This window comes from Hyla sarda, chromosome 11, assembly GCF_029499605.1.
Source record: "Hyla sarda isolate aHylSar1 chromosome 11, aHylSar1.hap1, whole genome shotgun sequence".
NCBI lineage: Eukaryota > Metazoa > Chordata > Amphibia > Anura > Hylidae > Hyla > Hyla sarda.
This window is the reverse complement of record NC_079199.1, coordinates 12,401,425-12,419,151: the sequence shown is the minus strand read 5'-3', so window position 1 is coordinate 12,419,151 and position 17,727 is coordinate 12,401,425. Positions and strand designations below refer to the sequence as shown.

Sequence of the window (17,727 nt, the reverse complement as noted above, 5' to 3'; positions counted from 1 at the left end):
AACCTGCACCACTCTGTGCATGATTTGGGGCTAGGACAGAGGTTCACCTTCCAGCAGGACAATGACCCCAAACACACTGCTAAAGCAACACTCGAGTGGTTTAGGGGGAAACCTGTAAATGTGTTGGAATGGCCTAGTCCAAGCCCAGATCTCAATCCAATTGAAAATCTGTGCACAGACTTAAAGATTGTGTTCACAAGCTCCAACCATCCAACGTGAAGGATCTGGAGCAGTTTTGCAAGGAGGAATGGGCAAAAATCCCAGTGGTAAGATGTGGCGGCTCATAGAGACTTATCCAAAGCCACTTGGAGCTGTGTTTGCTGCAAAAGGCGGCTCTACAAAGGATTGACTTTAGGGGGTGAATAGTTATGCACATTGACGTTTTCTGATGTTTTGTCCTATTTATTATTTGCTTCACAAAAAAAAAATTGTGGGTATGTTCTGTAAATTAAATTATCTAGATCCTGAACAATCCATGTTATTTCCAGGTTGTGAGGTAACAAAATGTGGAAAAAGTCAAAGGGGGTGAATACTTTTGCAAGGCAGTGTATTTTGATGCTGACTTAAGATGCATAAATGCTCGTTCAATCGACTTCTCTCTTGTCCCGGTAAACAAGCATTGAATTCTATTGGGAAAGGGGTGAGAACTGTGCCCAGACACAGGGGGGCAGTATTAATATCCTGGCTGTGGCATGTTAAAGCGGAAGTCCTACAAATTTAAAATGGCATCACATTGGCTTCTAGAAGTTATATAACTTTCCAGAAGGCAACTTACATTTTCCTAAAATTTTTTTTTTTACTTTTCTGTCTTTAGCCGCTGCAGCAGCCATTTTGTATGCAATATGTCATCGATCTATGCAATATGCTGCTCTGTGGACGGCTAATGCGCGTAGCATTGCCCTCTCTGAGGTCGACGGTACGCCCCCTCTACATACAGTTCTATGGGGGAGGCACGAACGCTGCATCCCTGCCTCTCCCATAGAGATATGTGGAAGAGGTGTGTCGGCCGTGACGTCACGCTGCGGCCGGAATGCCACCTGCATGGGAGAGCCGCGGCAGGGCCGTAGCCCCGTACAGGAGATCACGGGGTATCCCAGCATTCGGACCCCCCACGATCAAACACTTATCCTGTGGATAGGGGATAAGTTGTCTTTTGCTGCACATGTCCTTTACATTCTAGTGGGAGGTAGGTAATACTGCAGCATATACATAATGACTCATATAAATTCTATTGTTACCAGGGTAAACCAGAGCACATGCCTGATTTTAATTTAATTTAATTAATTTTTTTTATTTTTTTTTTTATTTAAAGAAATGGCTGCACTGTGTGCAGGGGTTTGTTACATGTAGCCACGAAAGATTTCTCCTTTCCTCTTGAAACCTGTCCCTATGTCTGGTATTGCGACTTCTTTTGTTTATATATAAAAAAAAATTATGCCGAGTTGCCATACCACGCACAATCTATGAGTTAGTATGGCGCTGTTTTAGGAAAAAAACATGGCTGCCATCTTCCAGAGCTTGGACAAGCCCTTATAAAACATTACTGCCATTTGAATTAAACTTTTGACATGTCGCACAGATCGTTCAGGGTCTCTGTGTTGAGACCCCCTCCCCCTCCCATTGTTATGTAAAGAAGGGCTTTACTCCCTGGCTCAGCACTTAGTTCATCTGATTGCAGGAGATAAGGTCCATTATAGTTTATGGCAGTGGCATGCTGGGAGTTGTAGTTTTGCAACAGCTGGAGGCACACTGGTTGAGAAACGCTGGTCTGTGGAGCTTGTCTCCTGCAATCAGATATACTAAGCACTAAGCCAGGAAGAAAAGTGCACTTTACCTAGCTATGTCTGACATTTCAAGGGGGTCTTGGCACTAAGCCCCCAATAGACCTAAACTTTTGACATGTCTGTGCAACATGCCAAAAGTTTAAATCCTAGTAATTCTTTAAAGGGGTACTCCGGGGGAAAACAAATGTTTTCAAATCAACTGGTGCCAGAAAGTTAAACAGATTTGTAATTTACTTCTATTTAAAAAATCTTAATCCTTCCAGTACTTATCAGCTGCTGTACACTACATAGAAAGTTGTGTAGTTCTTTCCAGTCCGACCACAGTTCTCCCTGCTGCCACCTCTGTCAGTGTCAGGAACTGTCCAGAGTAGAAGCAAATCCTCATAGCAAACCTCTCCTGCTCTGGACATTTGCTGACATGGACAGAGGTGTCAGCAGAGAGCACTGTGGTCAGACTAAAGAGAGATACACAACTTCCTGTGGAGCATATAGCAGCTAATAAGTACTGGAAGAATTACGTTTTTAAATAGAAGTAATTTACAAATATGTTAACTTTCTGGCACCAGTTGATTTTGAGAAAAAGAAAAATCTCACCGGAGTACCCCTTAAAATTTTCTAAACCTCAGACCTGACCAATCAATTTCCCACCTACAATCTAAGGCCGGATGAGCTTCAAACTGATTTGTCAATAATTTGCAAATATGTAGAATACCTAGACTGGGTTCTCACTAATGTAAATTACATGCGAGTCCTAGTCCAGTCACTGGACTGATGACCCCAGCGATCTGTTCTGGTCATCAGATTTGTCTGTATTATGCTAATGTGAACCCAGCCAGATAGTACATTGAGTTATGTAGTTTTGAGATTGCAATTATTATAATTATTTTGTTTTTAATAAACTAGTGGAGACGAGATGGAAGAAAACAACAATGCCGGAAACAACCCGATTGACATGGAGGTCGATCCACAAAAAGAGCCTAAAAAAGAGGTTAGTAACCCTGAAATGTTTCCGTTAGTGTAATACAGTGTGTCCCAGCCAGTGTGCCTCCAGCTGTTGCATAACTACAACTCCCAGCATGCCCGGGCAGCCAACAGCTGTCCGGGCATGCTGGCAGTTGTAGTTTTGCAACAGCTGTAGGCCTCGCTGGTTGGGAACAAGTCTGCAATGGCTGGTCGGGCATGCTGGGAGCTTTAGTTTTGAAACAGCTGGAGGCACTCTTGTTAGGGAACACTGATCTAATGTAACAGACAGGTCATTGAGGGAGATTTATCAAAACCTGTCCAGAGGAAAAGTTGCCCATAGCAACCAATCAGATTGCTTCTTTCATTTTTTAGAATCCTTCCTACAAATGAAAGGAGCGATCTGATTGGTTGCTATGGGCAACTGGGCAACTTTTCCTCTGCACGGGTTTTGTTAAATCTCCCCCATTGTCTTTTAAAAGACATCTGGTGAGTTCAGAATTAAAGACATTTTGGGGGAGATTTATCAAAGAATTTAGACTGTTTTTCCTGTCTAAATTTGTCGCACAGAAAGTCGCAGTCTAAATATGTGTGACTTTTTCGCGACTTTTGCTTTTAGAGTATTTTTAGAGCATGATGCATTCTAGTCTATTTTAGACATTAAACTTTATTGGTGCTGAATTTATCAAAAGCGACTTTTTGGCGAAAAGTCACATTGGCACAAAGTACGCTGAAATGTCAGACCATGCTGGAGCAGGTTTAAAGGGGTTATCCAGGAAAACTTTTTTTTTTTTTTTTGTAGATCAACTAACTCCAGAAAGTTAAACAGATTTGTAAATTACTTCTATAAAAAAAAAAAAAATCTTAATCCTTTCAGTACTTATGAGCTGCTGAAGTTGAGTTGTTCTTTTCTGTCTAAGTGCTTTCTGATGACACCTGTCTCGGGAACCACCCAGTTTAAAAGCAAATCCCCATAGCAAACCTCTTCTACTCTGTGCAGTTCCTGAGACAAGCAGAGATGTCAGCAGAGAGCACTGTTGCCAGACAGAAAACAACAACTCAACTTCAGCAGCTGATAATTATTGAAAGGATTAAGATTTTTTAATAGAAGTAATTTACAAATCTGTTTAACTTTCTGGAGCCAGTTGATGATAAAAAAATTTTTTTGCCGGGAATACCCCTTTTAAATATAGTCAAAAGCAGTGGTCTTCAACCTGCGGACCTCCAGATGTTGCAAAACTACAACTCCCAGCATGCCCGGACAGCCGTTGGCTGTCCGGGCATGCTGGGAGTTGTAGTTTTGCAACATCTGGAGGTCCGCAGGTTGAAGACCACTGGTCTAAGGCATAGATCCCGAAGTCCGTGCACAGAATTTATCAAGAGCCGTGCGACTTTTGATAAATTAAGCGCAAAATAGACCGGCCTAATGCTCTGTAGGTTGGTTTATATGGATGCCGGAAATGGACAGCTTTGACAAATCTCCCCCTCCGTATACTGAAGACTTGGAGGCAGCGCTATGGTCGCTATTTTAGATGCAAAATTTTTTTTTTCCTGGGGTAATTTTGCACTATAAATGGCAGCACGAATCTTTTTGCTTTGAATGTGGAAAATGATTGTGTTGTGTTTAATTGTCAGCCGGCTTTTGTGCGCTAATGGTGAATATTCATCTCTCGCTGTTCTCTACGTGTTCTACATTCACCAGCTAAAATTGAATTAGAAGATTGGTCGCTGCTGAGGAAATTCATTATGCAACACTTGTTCTTTGTGTCTTAATACGGCATTTATTCCGCTAAAAGTGTCTGGAAATGGCCCCTGTTATGTAAGATTATGGACGTGAGGATTAAAGACTCACTCCAGGGGTCAGATGTTTTACTAAAGGGCTGTGTGATTTTATTTTCTCTTAGTGTTAATTGTGTGTTTTTATTTTCTTTGTTATGTCCAAATGGGCCTATAATAAATTAATTTTATTTTAAAGTTTCTAAACTTCTATGAGGCATTTTAAGATGTTCAAAATCCCACACTGGTGAAAGAGAGTTTTGATTGTGATTGATTGAATACATGTTACTGATATATGTCAAATGACAACCCAGTAAAATCTATAAGGTTTTTCCTTTGACCTCCCTTTGCATGATTTACATCCTGTATTATACTCCAGAGCTGTACTCACTATTCTGCTGGTGAGGTCACTGCGTACGTACGTACATACATTACATTACTGATCCTGAGTTATATCTTGTATTATACTCCAGAGCTGTACTCACTATTCTGCTGGTGAGGTCACTGTGTACATACATTACATTACTTATCCTGTACTGATCCTGAGTTATATCCTGTATTATACTCCAGAGCTGTACTCACTATTCTGCTGGTGAGGTCACTGTGTACATACATTACATTACTTATCCTGTACTGATCCTGAGTTATATCCTGTATTATACTCCAGGGCTGCACTCACTATTCTGCTGGTGAGGTCACTGTGTACATACATTACATTACTTATCCTGTACTGATCCTGAGTTATATCCTGTATTATACTCCAGAGCTGTACTCACTATTCTGCTGGTGGGGTCACTGTGTACATACATTACATTACTTATCCTGTACTGATCCTGAGTTATATCCTGTATTATACTCCAGAGCTGTACTCACTATTCTGCTGGTGAGGTCACTGTGTACATACATTACTTATCCTGTACTGACCCTGAGTTATATCCTGTATTATACTCCAGAGCTGTACTCACTATTCTGCTGGTGAGGTCACTGTGTACATACATTACATTACTTATCCTGTACTGATCCTGAGTTATATCCTGTATTATACTCCAGAGCTGTACTCACTATTCTGCTGGTGAGGTCACTGTGTACATACATTACATTACTTATCCTGTACTGATCCTGAGTTATATCCTGTATTATACTCCAGAGCTGTACTCACTATTCTGCTGGTGAGGTCACTGTGTACACACATTACATTACTTATCCTGTACTGATCCTGAGTTATATCCTGTATTATACTCCAGAGCTGTACTCACTATTCTGCTGGTGAGGTCACTGTGTACATTACATTACATTACTTATCCTGTACTGATCCTGAGTTATATCCTGTATTATACTCCAGAGCTGTACTCACTATTCTGCTGGTGAGGTCACTGTGTACATTACATTACATTACTTATCCTGTACTGATCCTGAGTTATATCCTGTATTATACTCCAGAGCTGTACTCACTATTCTGCTGGTGAGGTCACTGTGTACATACATTACATTACTTATCCTGTACTGATCCTGAGTTATATCCTGTATTATACTCCAGAGCTGTACTCACTATTCTGCTGGTGAGGTCACTGTGTACATACATTACATTACTTATCCTGTACTGATCCTGAGTTATATCCTGTATTATACTCCAGAGCTGCACTCACTATTCTGCTGGTGAGGTCACTGTGTACACACATTACATTACTTATCCTGTACTGATCCTGAGTTATATCCTTTCTTCCACAGAGACAAAATGTATGTAAGGAAATAGCACAGCGAGGTGTATGTGCTTATAGGGTCAGTTTAGGTGACAGATGCCCTTTAAATAAAAGTTTTGATATTTCAGAACATCAGGACTAAAATGCCCTTAATTTCTGGAAATATCTAATAGAATGATTTTTTTTTTCATTTTTTTTTTATTTTTATTTACATGTGGACAGGAGCCAAAAAATGATACCATCCCTCATGTGAAGAAAGACAAACATCCATCCCAGGCAAAGAACAGAGCAAAGAGGAAACCTCCCAAAGGAATGTTCATTTACAAGGAAGATGTTGCAGCAGTTTCTGCAAATGCCAGTGCAGCTACCACCCTGCTGAGACAACTAGATATGGAACTAGTCTCTATAAAAAGACAGGCGAGTACCACCTAACAGTGCCCAGAGAATTCTATGTGCTGTATTCCTTAAAGTCCACCCATCTCTGCAAAAAAAAAAAAATATTGTTGTAATACATTAAAAATGAAAAATCAACATTGCAATAGATCTTGGTTAAAATGTTCCTTCTGATTTTATCTGTCGCTCCTTTGGTGACTCTGCTTCCTTATTGGAATAGACAATTTAAAAAGGCACGGTCACTTAAAGGGGTAATCAGTCTTGAAGACATCTTATCCCCTATCCAAAGGATAGGGGATAAGATGTCTGACCGCTGGGGACCCCCGCAATCTTGCATTTGGCACCCACCTCTTTGAGCTGCACTCCGCGCTGCCAGCTCACAAACTGCCGGGTGCCGACCACGGGGCCAGAGTATCGTGACGTCACGACTCCGCCCCCGTGTGATGTCGGCCCCCGCTATGCAGGTCTATGGGAGGGGGCGTGACGTCCGTCACGCCCCCTCCCATAGACCTGCATAGCAGGGGGTGACGTCACGCGGGGGCGGAGTTGTGACGTCACGATACTCTGGCCGTGTGTTCGGCACACGGCAGTTTGTGAGCTGGCAGCGCGGAGTGCAGCTCAAAGAGGTGGGTGCCGAATGCAAGATTGCGGGGGACCCCCATGGTCAGATATCTTAACCCCCTAGGGCTGGAGTACCCCTTTTAAACAGCAAAAAAACTATTTTGACTTATTGTAGAGACATGTCAAAACTTTTGAATTGGTGTCCATGTTCAGACCCCAGCCGATTGCTAGAATGAGCCTGGAAAAGAGCGCACTACGTGTGTTCTCTCTCCCTACTCGGTGCCACAAGACCAAGGAAAACTTACAATGTAATTCTGTAGGAAACCAGGGTGCCTCCAGCTGTTGGGGGTAAAAAAAAAAAAATAAATAAATATATACCGTATTTATATAATCTCTGTTCTCTTTATTTATTTATTTTTTTTTTTTAAACTGTCCTATACTTTTCTAGCCTATGAAACTTCCTTCTGTCCACACTTGCGGTGCAATGTTAAAGTATCACAAGACCCCGGAGAGTTTGTTTTCTGCCTAGTTACATTTTGAGATGCCTAGGAACTGTAAAACGGAATCAGAAATATTTGAGCTGTGATAGTTGCTTTAAATTTTTTATTTTACATTTTTTTTGAAGAATAAAACATAGGGTGTAAGTGTGCATCTTTGACATTATTGGACTGTCCTAGGATAAGGCCATCGGTTTATTTGTTTGGAGGTCCAAACTCTTATTGTGGCCTAATTGTAGTTACAGCCTTTTAAAAATTGGGGTCCTATTGTCCAAGCAAATGTCACCTTTATTCTACTGGGGATAGGATTACCACAACTACACATTGATGTCCTAATGGGGACTGGAAAACCCAATTCATTTTACTATCTTAACCTGTTAATATGAATGATAAGATTATAAATGGATTCTCTCATATTCTTAGATCCAGAATATTAAACAGATGAACAGTGCTCTTAAGGAGAAGCTACAGGGTGGAGTAGAAGAGTTCAGGATTCCTGAAGTAAGTACAGGTCTATTAGCCTTTAGGGTATATTCACACTGAGGAATTAGTAATCTACTCCCGTAATTATGCGCCAGTAATCCTCTTAAATTCTGCCTTAAATAAGTTACATTGACTTTGCTACCACTCTGTTCACACTGAAGAATTTCCTCAGACGAAATTCCCACACAGAATTGTATTCTGCCAGAAGACTGAACATGTTTATTCTTGTGACAGAATCCGCAGGTAAATACCCATTTAAGTCAATGGGACTGTATTTTTCCTGACAAAATTGGTTTGGAGCTGATTTGACGCGGCTCAAACCACAAATGGCTGAACTTCCTCGACAGCATTTCCTGATCCTCCTCCTGACTTCCTCTTACAATTCTGCACAAAATTCCACACCAAGCAGATTAGGGCAGATTTGCTGAATTACCTGACCAAAAGGATTCCTGATCAATTTCTTGAACATACTCTTAAAGGAGTTCTGCAGTATAACAAAACTTATCTGCAGGATAGGGGATAAGTGTCAGATCTCAGGAGGTCTGACTGCTGGGACTCCCCCCCCCTCGATCTCCCGTATGGTGCCCAGGCTCTACTCATGAATGGAGGCGTGATGACAACCGCACAAAGCTGTGGCATTCACACCCCCTACATGCATCTTTATGGGAAAACCAGAGATAAAGCGTTCCAGTATCTCCGGCTCTCCCCTAGAGATGCATGGAGGGGGTCTGTACGCCTCAGCTTTGTGCAGAGGTTAACATGCTGGATTAATGCAGGGAGATCAATGGGGTCCCAGCGGTCAGAACCCTCTTCATCTGACACTTCTGCTGATAGGGGATAAGTATTGTTATACTGGACTACTCCTTTAAATGGGTACTTTCATAAAAAAAATTTTTGCTATTACACCCCTCATGGTAAATAAAAATTCTTTCTTATACACTTTGTTTAAAATTTTTTTTATTTGGGTTTAAAAGAGTTGCCACGAAGTGTCTCCCTACTTCTCCAGAGCACATCCCCCCCCCCCCCCCCCCCCCCCCATCTTTTGCACAGACTTTGATCTTGCAGTCTGGAGTGCTGAGGGGTGTGTGTGCAGCCTTATCCAATCATAGCTCATCTCACACTAAACTGCTCTGGGCTGTGTAGCAGAGTGAGGGAGGAAGTTCTCCCCTGTATGGCTTCAGATGATGTCACGCCTGCTGGGGAACGCCCCTTCCCAGTCTGTGAATCTGACTGAAACTAAGCAGAAAATACAGAACAATATCAAGGTAGAAAACTAACAAATAATAAAAATAAAGGTGGGGGTTTATCATGATGGGGGCAGTGAACTGGGAGGATTATAAAATTTAACAAGATCATGGCAGGTACTCTAAGAATTGTTGGCTGCTTTTAGCAATTCTTGTTTTATTCAAAGGGGTCCCCAAAAAATAAGCTGATCCCTGGGTCCTTGTCAGGCCCTCCCCAGCTGTAATGTGCAGAGTAACTCGATAGAAATAAAGTTCCCCTGCAGTTTCACCCTGGGAAAAATGAAACATGACCTTTTTATCTTTTTATTTGAAGACAAAGGCGGGAAATTGCCCATGGCAACCAATCAGATCTCTTTATTTTTAAAAAATGCCTCTGTAAAGTAAAATAAACGATCTGATTGGTTGCTATTGGCAACTGAACCACGTTTCCTCTGCACAGGTTTTGATAAATCTCCCCCAAAATTTTATGTGGCCGCGGTCCACAAGTTTTGTATTTACTATCTATCGTTATTATAAAATATTCTTTGCTAGCAAGAATAGAACTGAATGCTGACCGTAAACATGGCCTAATATGTATACACCCCCTCTCTTTCTAATGGGGTTTACTAAAACTAAATTGTGTGATGAAAAGCTATGTTATTTATGCCATCCTGATCACCTCCGGCTGACACAAAGCTGCACCTGTCAGTTGAATATAAGCTATAGATGCTATGTTATATGGTTAATTTCTCTTTTTTTTTTTTTTTTCTTCTATTTTTATATGCTTAGGTTGCTCAAAAGATTAACGCCCGCTGGACAACAGAGGAACAACTCCTCGCAGTACAAGGTAGTAATATATGAGAATTCAGGTAGAAGAAACAGACCTGGTCTCACATCTACAATCTTGTATAATGATCTGATTGCTTCTCAGCATAATGTCAAAAACTAACAGGTTGTTGTTATACATTTTTAATCAAAAAGTACCAAGCCCACTCGCCACGTCAAGGCCACCTATTTAGAGTGGGTCCCTAACGTCCCTAGCATAAAATGGCGTAGCACTGGGCGGCGACCACCACCGCCGCGACACCAGTGCCCACAGGGGGAATGACCCACTGGCAGAGCGGCCCCAATGCCACTCAAACCAGTCTATGGGCCGCACCCGCCCGCAGACACGGCACCACGGCAGCAACGGACGCCGCACAGCACCACACCATAGTAATGTATGACCAACACAATCATGTATTAAGAGGCCTGTATCAACTGTATGTACTGTACATATGTTTTTCTTCACTTTCCGGACCAGTGTTTCCCAAGCAAGGTGCCTCCAGCTGTTGCAAAACTACAACTCCCACCATGCCCGGACAGCCTTTGGCTGTCCGGGCATGGTGGGAGTTGTAGTTTTGAAACAGCTGGAGGAACCCTGCTGGGAAACACTGGCCTAGTCACTAATGCAAAATCTGGACAATGGTTATTTTTACATATGCTAAATATTTGGTTGTTTTTGTTTTTTCTACCACAGCCATCAGAAAATACGGACGCGACTTCCAAGCAATCTCTGACGTGATCGGAAACAAGTCCGTGGTCCAAGTGAAAAACTTCTTCGTGAATTATCGCCGTCGTTTCAATATTGACCAAGTTTTGCAAGAGTGGGAAGCTGAACACGGGAAACCCGAGGAAAACGGTGAATGCATTGACAAGCCCATGAAATTGACAGATACTGCTATTAAGATGTCAGATGAGGAGGAAGAGGTAAGACTTTGCTCTGGCTTATCTTGTATATTGAGGAGGGGGCACTGAGAGTTTGAAAATGGGCGGGGTCTCCACTGGCTATCCTGTATGTCTGTTCATAGCAGAATCCGCATTGCATTCCCCACTACCCAGGGGATTTTCTGCAGCGTGAAATACGCTGTGGATGTGCTGTGTGTGACCCACCCTAAGGGACTATTCACACGTGCAGTATTCTGTGCATATTTGATGCGCAGGATTTGAAGCAGTGTTCAGTCATTAAGTTTACATTGAACTCTGCAGTATAAAATCTGCAGCTTCAAATATGCACAGGATGCTGTATGTGTGTCTAGAACCTTAAGGGCAAATTAATGTAATAGAGGAAGGAGGAGTCCTTGTTATTAACCCCTTAAGGACTGAGGGTTTTTCAGTTTTTGCACTTTCGTTTTTCTAAAAATCATAACGCTTTCAATTTTGCACCTACAGACCCATGAGGGCTTGTTTTTTGCTCCACCAATTTTACTTTGTAATCACATCAATCATTTTATCATCCAATCTATGGTGAAACTGGGGAAAAAAAATATTTGTGGGTCAAAATTGAAAAAAAATGCCATTTTGTAACTTTTGGGGGTTTCCGTTTCTACGCAGTGCACTTTTCGGTAAAAATGACACCTTCTCTTTATTTTGTAGGTCTATACAATTAAAATGACACCCTACTTATATAGGTTTGATTTTGTCGTACTTCTGACCCCTATAACTTTTTATTTTTCTGCATACAGGGCAGAATTAGGGTTAATTTTTTGCGCCATGATCTAAAGTTTTTATCTGTACCATTTTTGTTCTGATCAGGCTTTTTGATCGCTTTTAATTAATTTTTTTTATGTTATAAAAAGTGACCAAAAATACGCTATTTTGGACTTTGGAATTTTTTTTATGGGCACGCCATTTACCTTGCGGTTTAGTAATGATATGTTTTTATAGTTTGGATATTTACAAATGCGGCGATACCACATATGTTTATTTTTTATTTACATAGTTTAAAAAAAAAATTTGGGAAAAAGGTGGTGTTCCAAACTTTTATTAGGGAAGGGGTTAAATCATATTTATTAACTCTTCTATTTATAATTTTTTTTTTTTTTGCAATGTTATAGCCCCCATAGGGGACAATAACAAGCATTGCACTGATTGAATACGCTGATCAATGCTATGCCACAGAATTGCATGGATCAGTGTTATCGGCGGTCGATTGCTCAAGCCTGGATCTCAGACATGGAGCAATCAAGCGCCGATTGGACAGCTGGGAGAAAGGTAAGAAGACCTCTCAGCTCCACGGTGTCCCGAAAAGCCCACTGAGTTAACCGGCGATACCTTTCTCCCATTTTAGATGCCACGATTAACTTTGATTGCGGCATCTAAAGGGTTAACACCAGACATAAGCCAGATCAGCAATGTCTGGTATTAGCCGCGGGTCCTGGTTGCTGATAGCAACCGTGACCTGCCGGTTATGAAGCGCGCTCAGCTCCTGAGCGCACTTCACATAACGGGAGCCGACACAGGACATAAATATATGTCGTGTGTCGTTAAGGGGTTAGACATTCTACAAAGAACTCCTGTCCCTTGGAAATGCATTACATAGACCGGCCATTGATTATAAGGTTGCCTGTTGTGGTCGAACCTAGACAGCACGATTGCACCCATTGAAATTATTAGGATTTCTGATGCACTGGGTCCCTCTGGAGATGTTTTACTACTAATGTTACTTTGGTTATTATATTTTGAGTAATTTTTATGTCTTTTTGTATCCCTTTAGGCTGCTCTTCTGGACGTCAGATTCACCCCTGCTTCATGAGACCAAGAACTGTTAGTGTTAAATACTTAGTTTGCCCGGAATTTCAGGTATTAAAAGAACTCAGCCAACCACCCGCTCCATGCTTCGTGGACAAGCAGCTACTTACCAAAAAGGCAAATAACTTCCAGCCCTTTGAGATATCTGCCTTAATCATCTCTGGTCACCCCCTCCCCACAGACACACATCCAACACTCGGCTTCCACTCCTATTAGTGATGACGGAGACAATAAAAGTCCATTAACTTCTTCACACCATTGGAATAATGTGATCATCTTCAGCCTGTAAATATCCCGCAACCCACCCTCCGTCCCCCCGCCCCCCCCCCCAATTCTGAAATGTTCTCGGCTGCCTGACGACCACGGTCCCGGCTGTACAGATGCTGCATGCACAAACTTGTGTTCTTTGCTTTTTTGGATGTTGTAAAATTAGTTTAGCATTAATGAAGACCACCTCCTGTACACACGAATTAGCCTCCTTTAGGATATTGTTTTCACTTTTACGGACAAAAACTCTGCAACCGACTTGTCAGATCTCAGTTTTTCGTTTTGTCTGGGATGATTTCTGCGGACACATTAAAAAATCTCCAAATAATATTTCTGGGTTCCGGGCGTTGTCTCCAAGCCGGATATTGTTTTTTGACCATTGTTCGGGAAGGAGAAGAATCAGTTTAGTTTTTTTTCCTGATTTTCCATAACTGTTAGGGAATTTGTTAATTTGTTTTTATTTCTCATTGTATAGATTTTTATTTCTTTTTTAAGATTTAATATTTTATTTAAATGGCTGCGTATTGTCTTGATAGGAAATTCTCTTCTACACAAGTAAAAAAAAAAAAAAATTTGTCAGCAAGTTATAACTTACCCCCTGTAATCTTAAAAAAATGTTGAACAAGTGTGAACATAATTTTATGGGGAATATATTCTTACCACGGACTCCAAGTGACTGATTTTTTTTGTATCAGAACTCTGAACTCCGCTGTTGGGCTTTGGGGAACCGATTGTTCTTCATTGATACAACCCAATGAAGAACTATGACCCGGGTCTGACAGACTACCACGCACTGCACTGTAGTTACAGGGAACCAATAGAATTCAGTATACAATAGAGATGAGCGAACTTACAGTAAATTCGATTCGTCACGAACTTCTCGGCTCGGCAGTTGATGACTTTTCCTGCATAAATTAGTTCAGCTTTCAGGTACTCCGGTGGGCTGGAAAAGGTGGATACAGTCCTAGGAGACTCTTTCCTAGTAATGTATCCACCTTTTCCAGCCCACCGGAGCACCTGAAAGCTGAACTAATTTCTGCAGGATAAGTCATCAACTGCCGAGCCGAGAAGTTCGTCACGAATCGAATTTACTGTAATTTCTCTCATCTCTAGTATACAACATTGGTTTTAAAGGGAGCATAAAACACGTAACTTGAAAGCTGATGAGGATGATTCATTTTACAATTACCGTATATACTCGAGTATAAGCCGAGTTTTTCAGCACGAAAATGCCCTCCATGGCTTATACTCGAGTGAACTCTCCCCCTCTCAATCCCTTCATCAGTGGTTTTCAACCTGCGGACCTCCAGATGTCGCAAAACTACAACTCCCAGCATGCCCGGACAGGCTGGATGATGAGGAAGGCCGCAGTGGTCTTCAACCTGCGGACCTCCAGAGGTTTCAAAACTACAACACCCAGCATGCCCGGACAGCCGATGGCTGTCCGGGCATGCTGGGAGTTGTAGTTTTGCAACATCTGGAGGTCCGCAGGTTGAAGACCACTGATGAAGGGATTGACAGGCGGTGATGATGAAAGGGGTGGGGGGATGATGACATGGGGGGATGATGTATTTCCCACCTTAGGCTTATAGTCGAGTCAATAACTTTTCCTCGGTTTTTGGGGTAAAATTAGGGGCCTCGACTTATATTCGGGTCGGCTTATACTCGAGTATATACGGTACTTTTTCTTTACCAAACTTTTTGCATTAGATCAAAACTGTGAAAGATGCAAAAATGTTCATCAGAAGCGAAGCTTCTCTTTAATTTCCGAGCATTAAGAGATGTGCAATGTCCATGTGACCCTTCTTGCAGTGCTTACTCGTTTATGCACATGTAAAGTTGATATCATTTCTATGATTTGAGCCTTTTTTTATTTTTTATTTATACATTTTTAATTTTACAAAACCCTGGAAACCAATTCCTTCACATCCCATAATACTAGTAAAACTTTTTTTGTTTTCCTGATAATTTATTTCTACTACAGATCATGTTTATTTAGTCAGGCTTTTTTTTTTTATTTATATCCTTTTTTATATTTTTTTATTTTTAATTTTTACTTTTTTTTACATTGCATCTTACTACTGGTTAATATCCTATTTCTTGTATAATGTGTAGCTACTTTCTATGTTTTTGTTTTTATTTTATTTTTTCACTTTTTGTTTCAGAAAATTAATATATTATTTTTTTTCTGTTTATATGCAAACACTTTAGAATTGCATTTTTTATATTTATTTGACATTGATTTTTTTTTTTTGTGAAGGTAATAGTTTTACCATGGATTTATTGATGTTACTGTATAAGCAGATTTCTCAGTCTTTAGCTCAGTGTTTCATAACCAAGGTTCCTCTAGCTTTTGCAAAAACTACAACTTCCAGCATGCCCGGACAGCCAAGAAAAGGTTCGGTCGGCTTATCGCCCCTTTTACACAGGCCCGATGTCGGGAATGAGCTTTCCTTGGAATGCTCATTTGATTTTCCCAATGTAAAATTGTCTTAAGGCTAGGTTCACATTATAGCATTTTGTAACAGGATTTTGCAGCAGAGTCCTATTGCTCTCTGAGATTCCGCTGTACAGTTCATACTATGGAACTTTATCGCCGGAACTTTCCACTTCTGAATATCATCTGCTGCAAGAAAGGACTTGACGGAATACTGCACAGAAAACCTTACAGTCTATGGGGACAGGCAATGTCCGTACAGCCTTAGTGCTTGGAACCCAGCCTAAGTGTTCAGTCTTAAAGGGGTTATCTGCTATTGGAAAAATCTAGCTGTACTCTTCCAAAAACAGCACCAAACCAGTCCCTAGGTTGTGTGTGGTATTGCAACTCTGGTCCACTAACTTTAAAGGGTCACTCCACCGAAAAAAAATTTTTTTTACTGATGCCAGAATGTTAAACAGATTTGTAAATTACTTCTGTTTAAAAATCTTAATCCTTCCAGTACTTGTCAGCTGCTATATGTTCCACAGGAAGTTCTTTTCTTTTTGAATTTCTTTTCTGTCTGACCACAGTGCTCTCTGCTGACACCTCTGTCCATTTTAGGAACTGTTCAGAGTAGGAGCAAAGCCCCATAGAAAACCTCTCCTGCTCTGGACAGTTCCTAAAATGGACAGGGGTGTCAGCAGGGAGCACTGTGGTCAGACAGAAAGGAAATTCAAAAAGAAAAGAACTTCCTGTGGAGCATACAGCAGCTAAGTACTGGAAGGATTATGATTTTTAAATAGAAGTAATTTACAAATCTGTTAATCTTTCTGAAACCAGTTGATTTAAGAAAAAAAAAATCCAGGGGAGTACCCCTTTAAAGGAGAAGTCTTGTCCTACAAAATTTTGAAAAACATATCCCCGATCTGCAGGATAGATCACGCGCGAGGGGGGGGGGGGTTGGTCTGACCGCACTGATTGCAGGGTATCCAACAGCGGGCCCCGTGCGATCTCCTGTACGGTCTCTCTGCTTTCCCTGGGAGTGGGGCCACCACACCCCCTCCACATTTCGCTATGGGAGAGCCCAAAAAGAGCCAAATGGCTCTCCCATAGAGGTATATGGAGGAGGCATGGAGGCCCCTGCTTCGGGATTGGGGCGTGACACGCCGCTTCCGGGGAGGGCCCGTACAGGAGATCGCAGGGGGCCATAGGACCCCCTGTGATCCAAATCTTAAAGTTTGTCCGAATTTTGTAGAATTAAACGTTCATGCAGTGTTTCCCAACCAGTTTAGCAACAGCTGGAGGCACCCTTGTTGGAAAACACTGCTTTAATACAGCAGAGCTGCAATACCTCTTCAATCCCCTGCAAGGAAAGTTGATGAGCTATGCTTGCTGTCATTGAATGTAAACCTTCTCCTGATCATGTGAAGCTGAGAGATGTTACCAACATGGCATGTCATACTCTGGATATAAAAAAAAATAATTCTATTCACTGAGATCATAAAATGGTAAGGAATTAAAATACAAAAAAAAAATTGCAAAACTTTTCATCCAATTAAGTAAAATGAAATCAGGAAGAAGGGATCCTTTGTACGTAGCATATCTCACGTTCTAGCTTTTAGTATTTTTTTATTGTAATATAGAGAATAGTTGCACAGAAAAAAAAAAAAAAACTTCCGTCATGTAGAATTGAATTTTCTATGTTTTTTTTTTTTTTTCCTTCCCTTTTTAATGCCAGGAAGAATAGTTACTATTGTGCTGAAGAAGGGGGGGCTGAAACGGACTCCCCTGAATTTATGTAAGTTCCTATTAGTATAAATTTAAGAGAATAGGAGGGTCCAGGAAATTAATTCTAGTTTAATATATTCAATCCAATTATTTTTTTTTTTTATAATAAGTAATAGCAATGTGAATGTTTAAAATGAAATATTTTTTGGGGATAGCAGTAAATATAATTTATTGTGCAAAATATATAATGAGGGGTTAGGTCGACCGAACGTTTTACCAGCTTTATGAATTTTTTTTATTTTTATTATTAACATTAGTTTATTTAATTTAAGCAACAGTCTGATACGGACTATGAGAGGATGAATT

At 41.0% G+C, this 17,727-nt stretch overlaps 1 protein-coding gene across 4 annotated transcripts in view; it reads left to right on the top strand.

Annotated features, from left to right (window-relative positions):
- The window catches only part of RCOR1 (REST corepressor 1), a 53,001-nt gene extending 39,121 nt beyond the window's left edge, over positions 1–13,880 (top strand). For all 4 annotated transcript variants that reach the window (XM_056545381.1, XM_056545380.1, XM_056545382.1 and 1 more), the window contains 6 exons: positions 2,688–2,772; positions 6,443–6,637; positions 8,095–8,172; positions 10,167–10,224; positions 10,897–11,126; positions 12,913–13,880. In XM_056545381.1, the coding sequence (XP_056401356.1) occupies positions 2,688–2,772; positions 6,443–6,637; positions 8,095–8,172; positions 10,167–10,224; positions 10,897–11,126; positions 12,913–12,951 (685 nt within the window). In that variant the 3' untranslated portion in view covers positions 12,952–13,880. The remainder of the gene's footprint in view (positions 1–2,687; positions 2,773–6,442; positions 6,638–8,094; positions 8,173–10,166; positions 10,225–10,896; positions 11,127–12,912) is intronic.
- Positions 13,881–17,727: the final 3,847 nt, after the last annotated feature.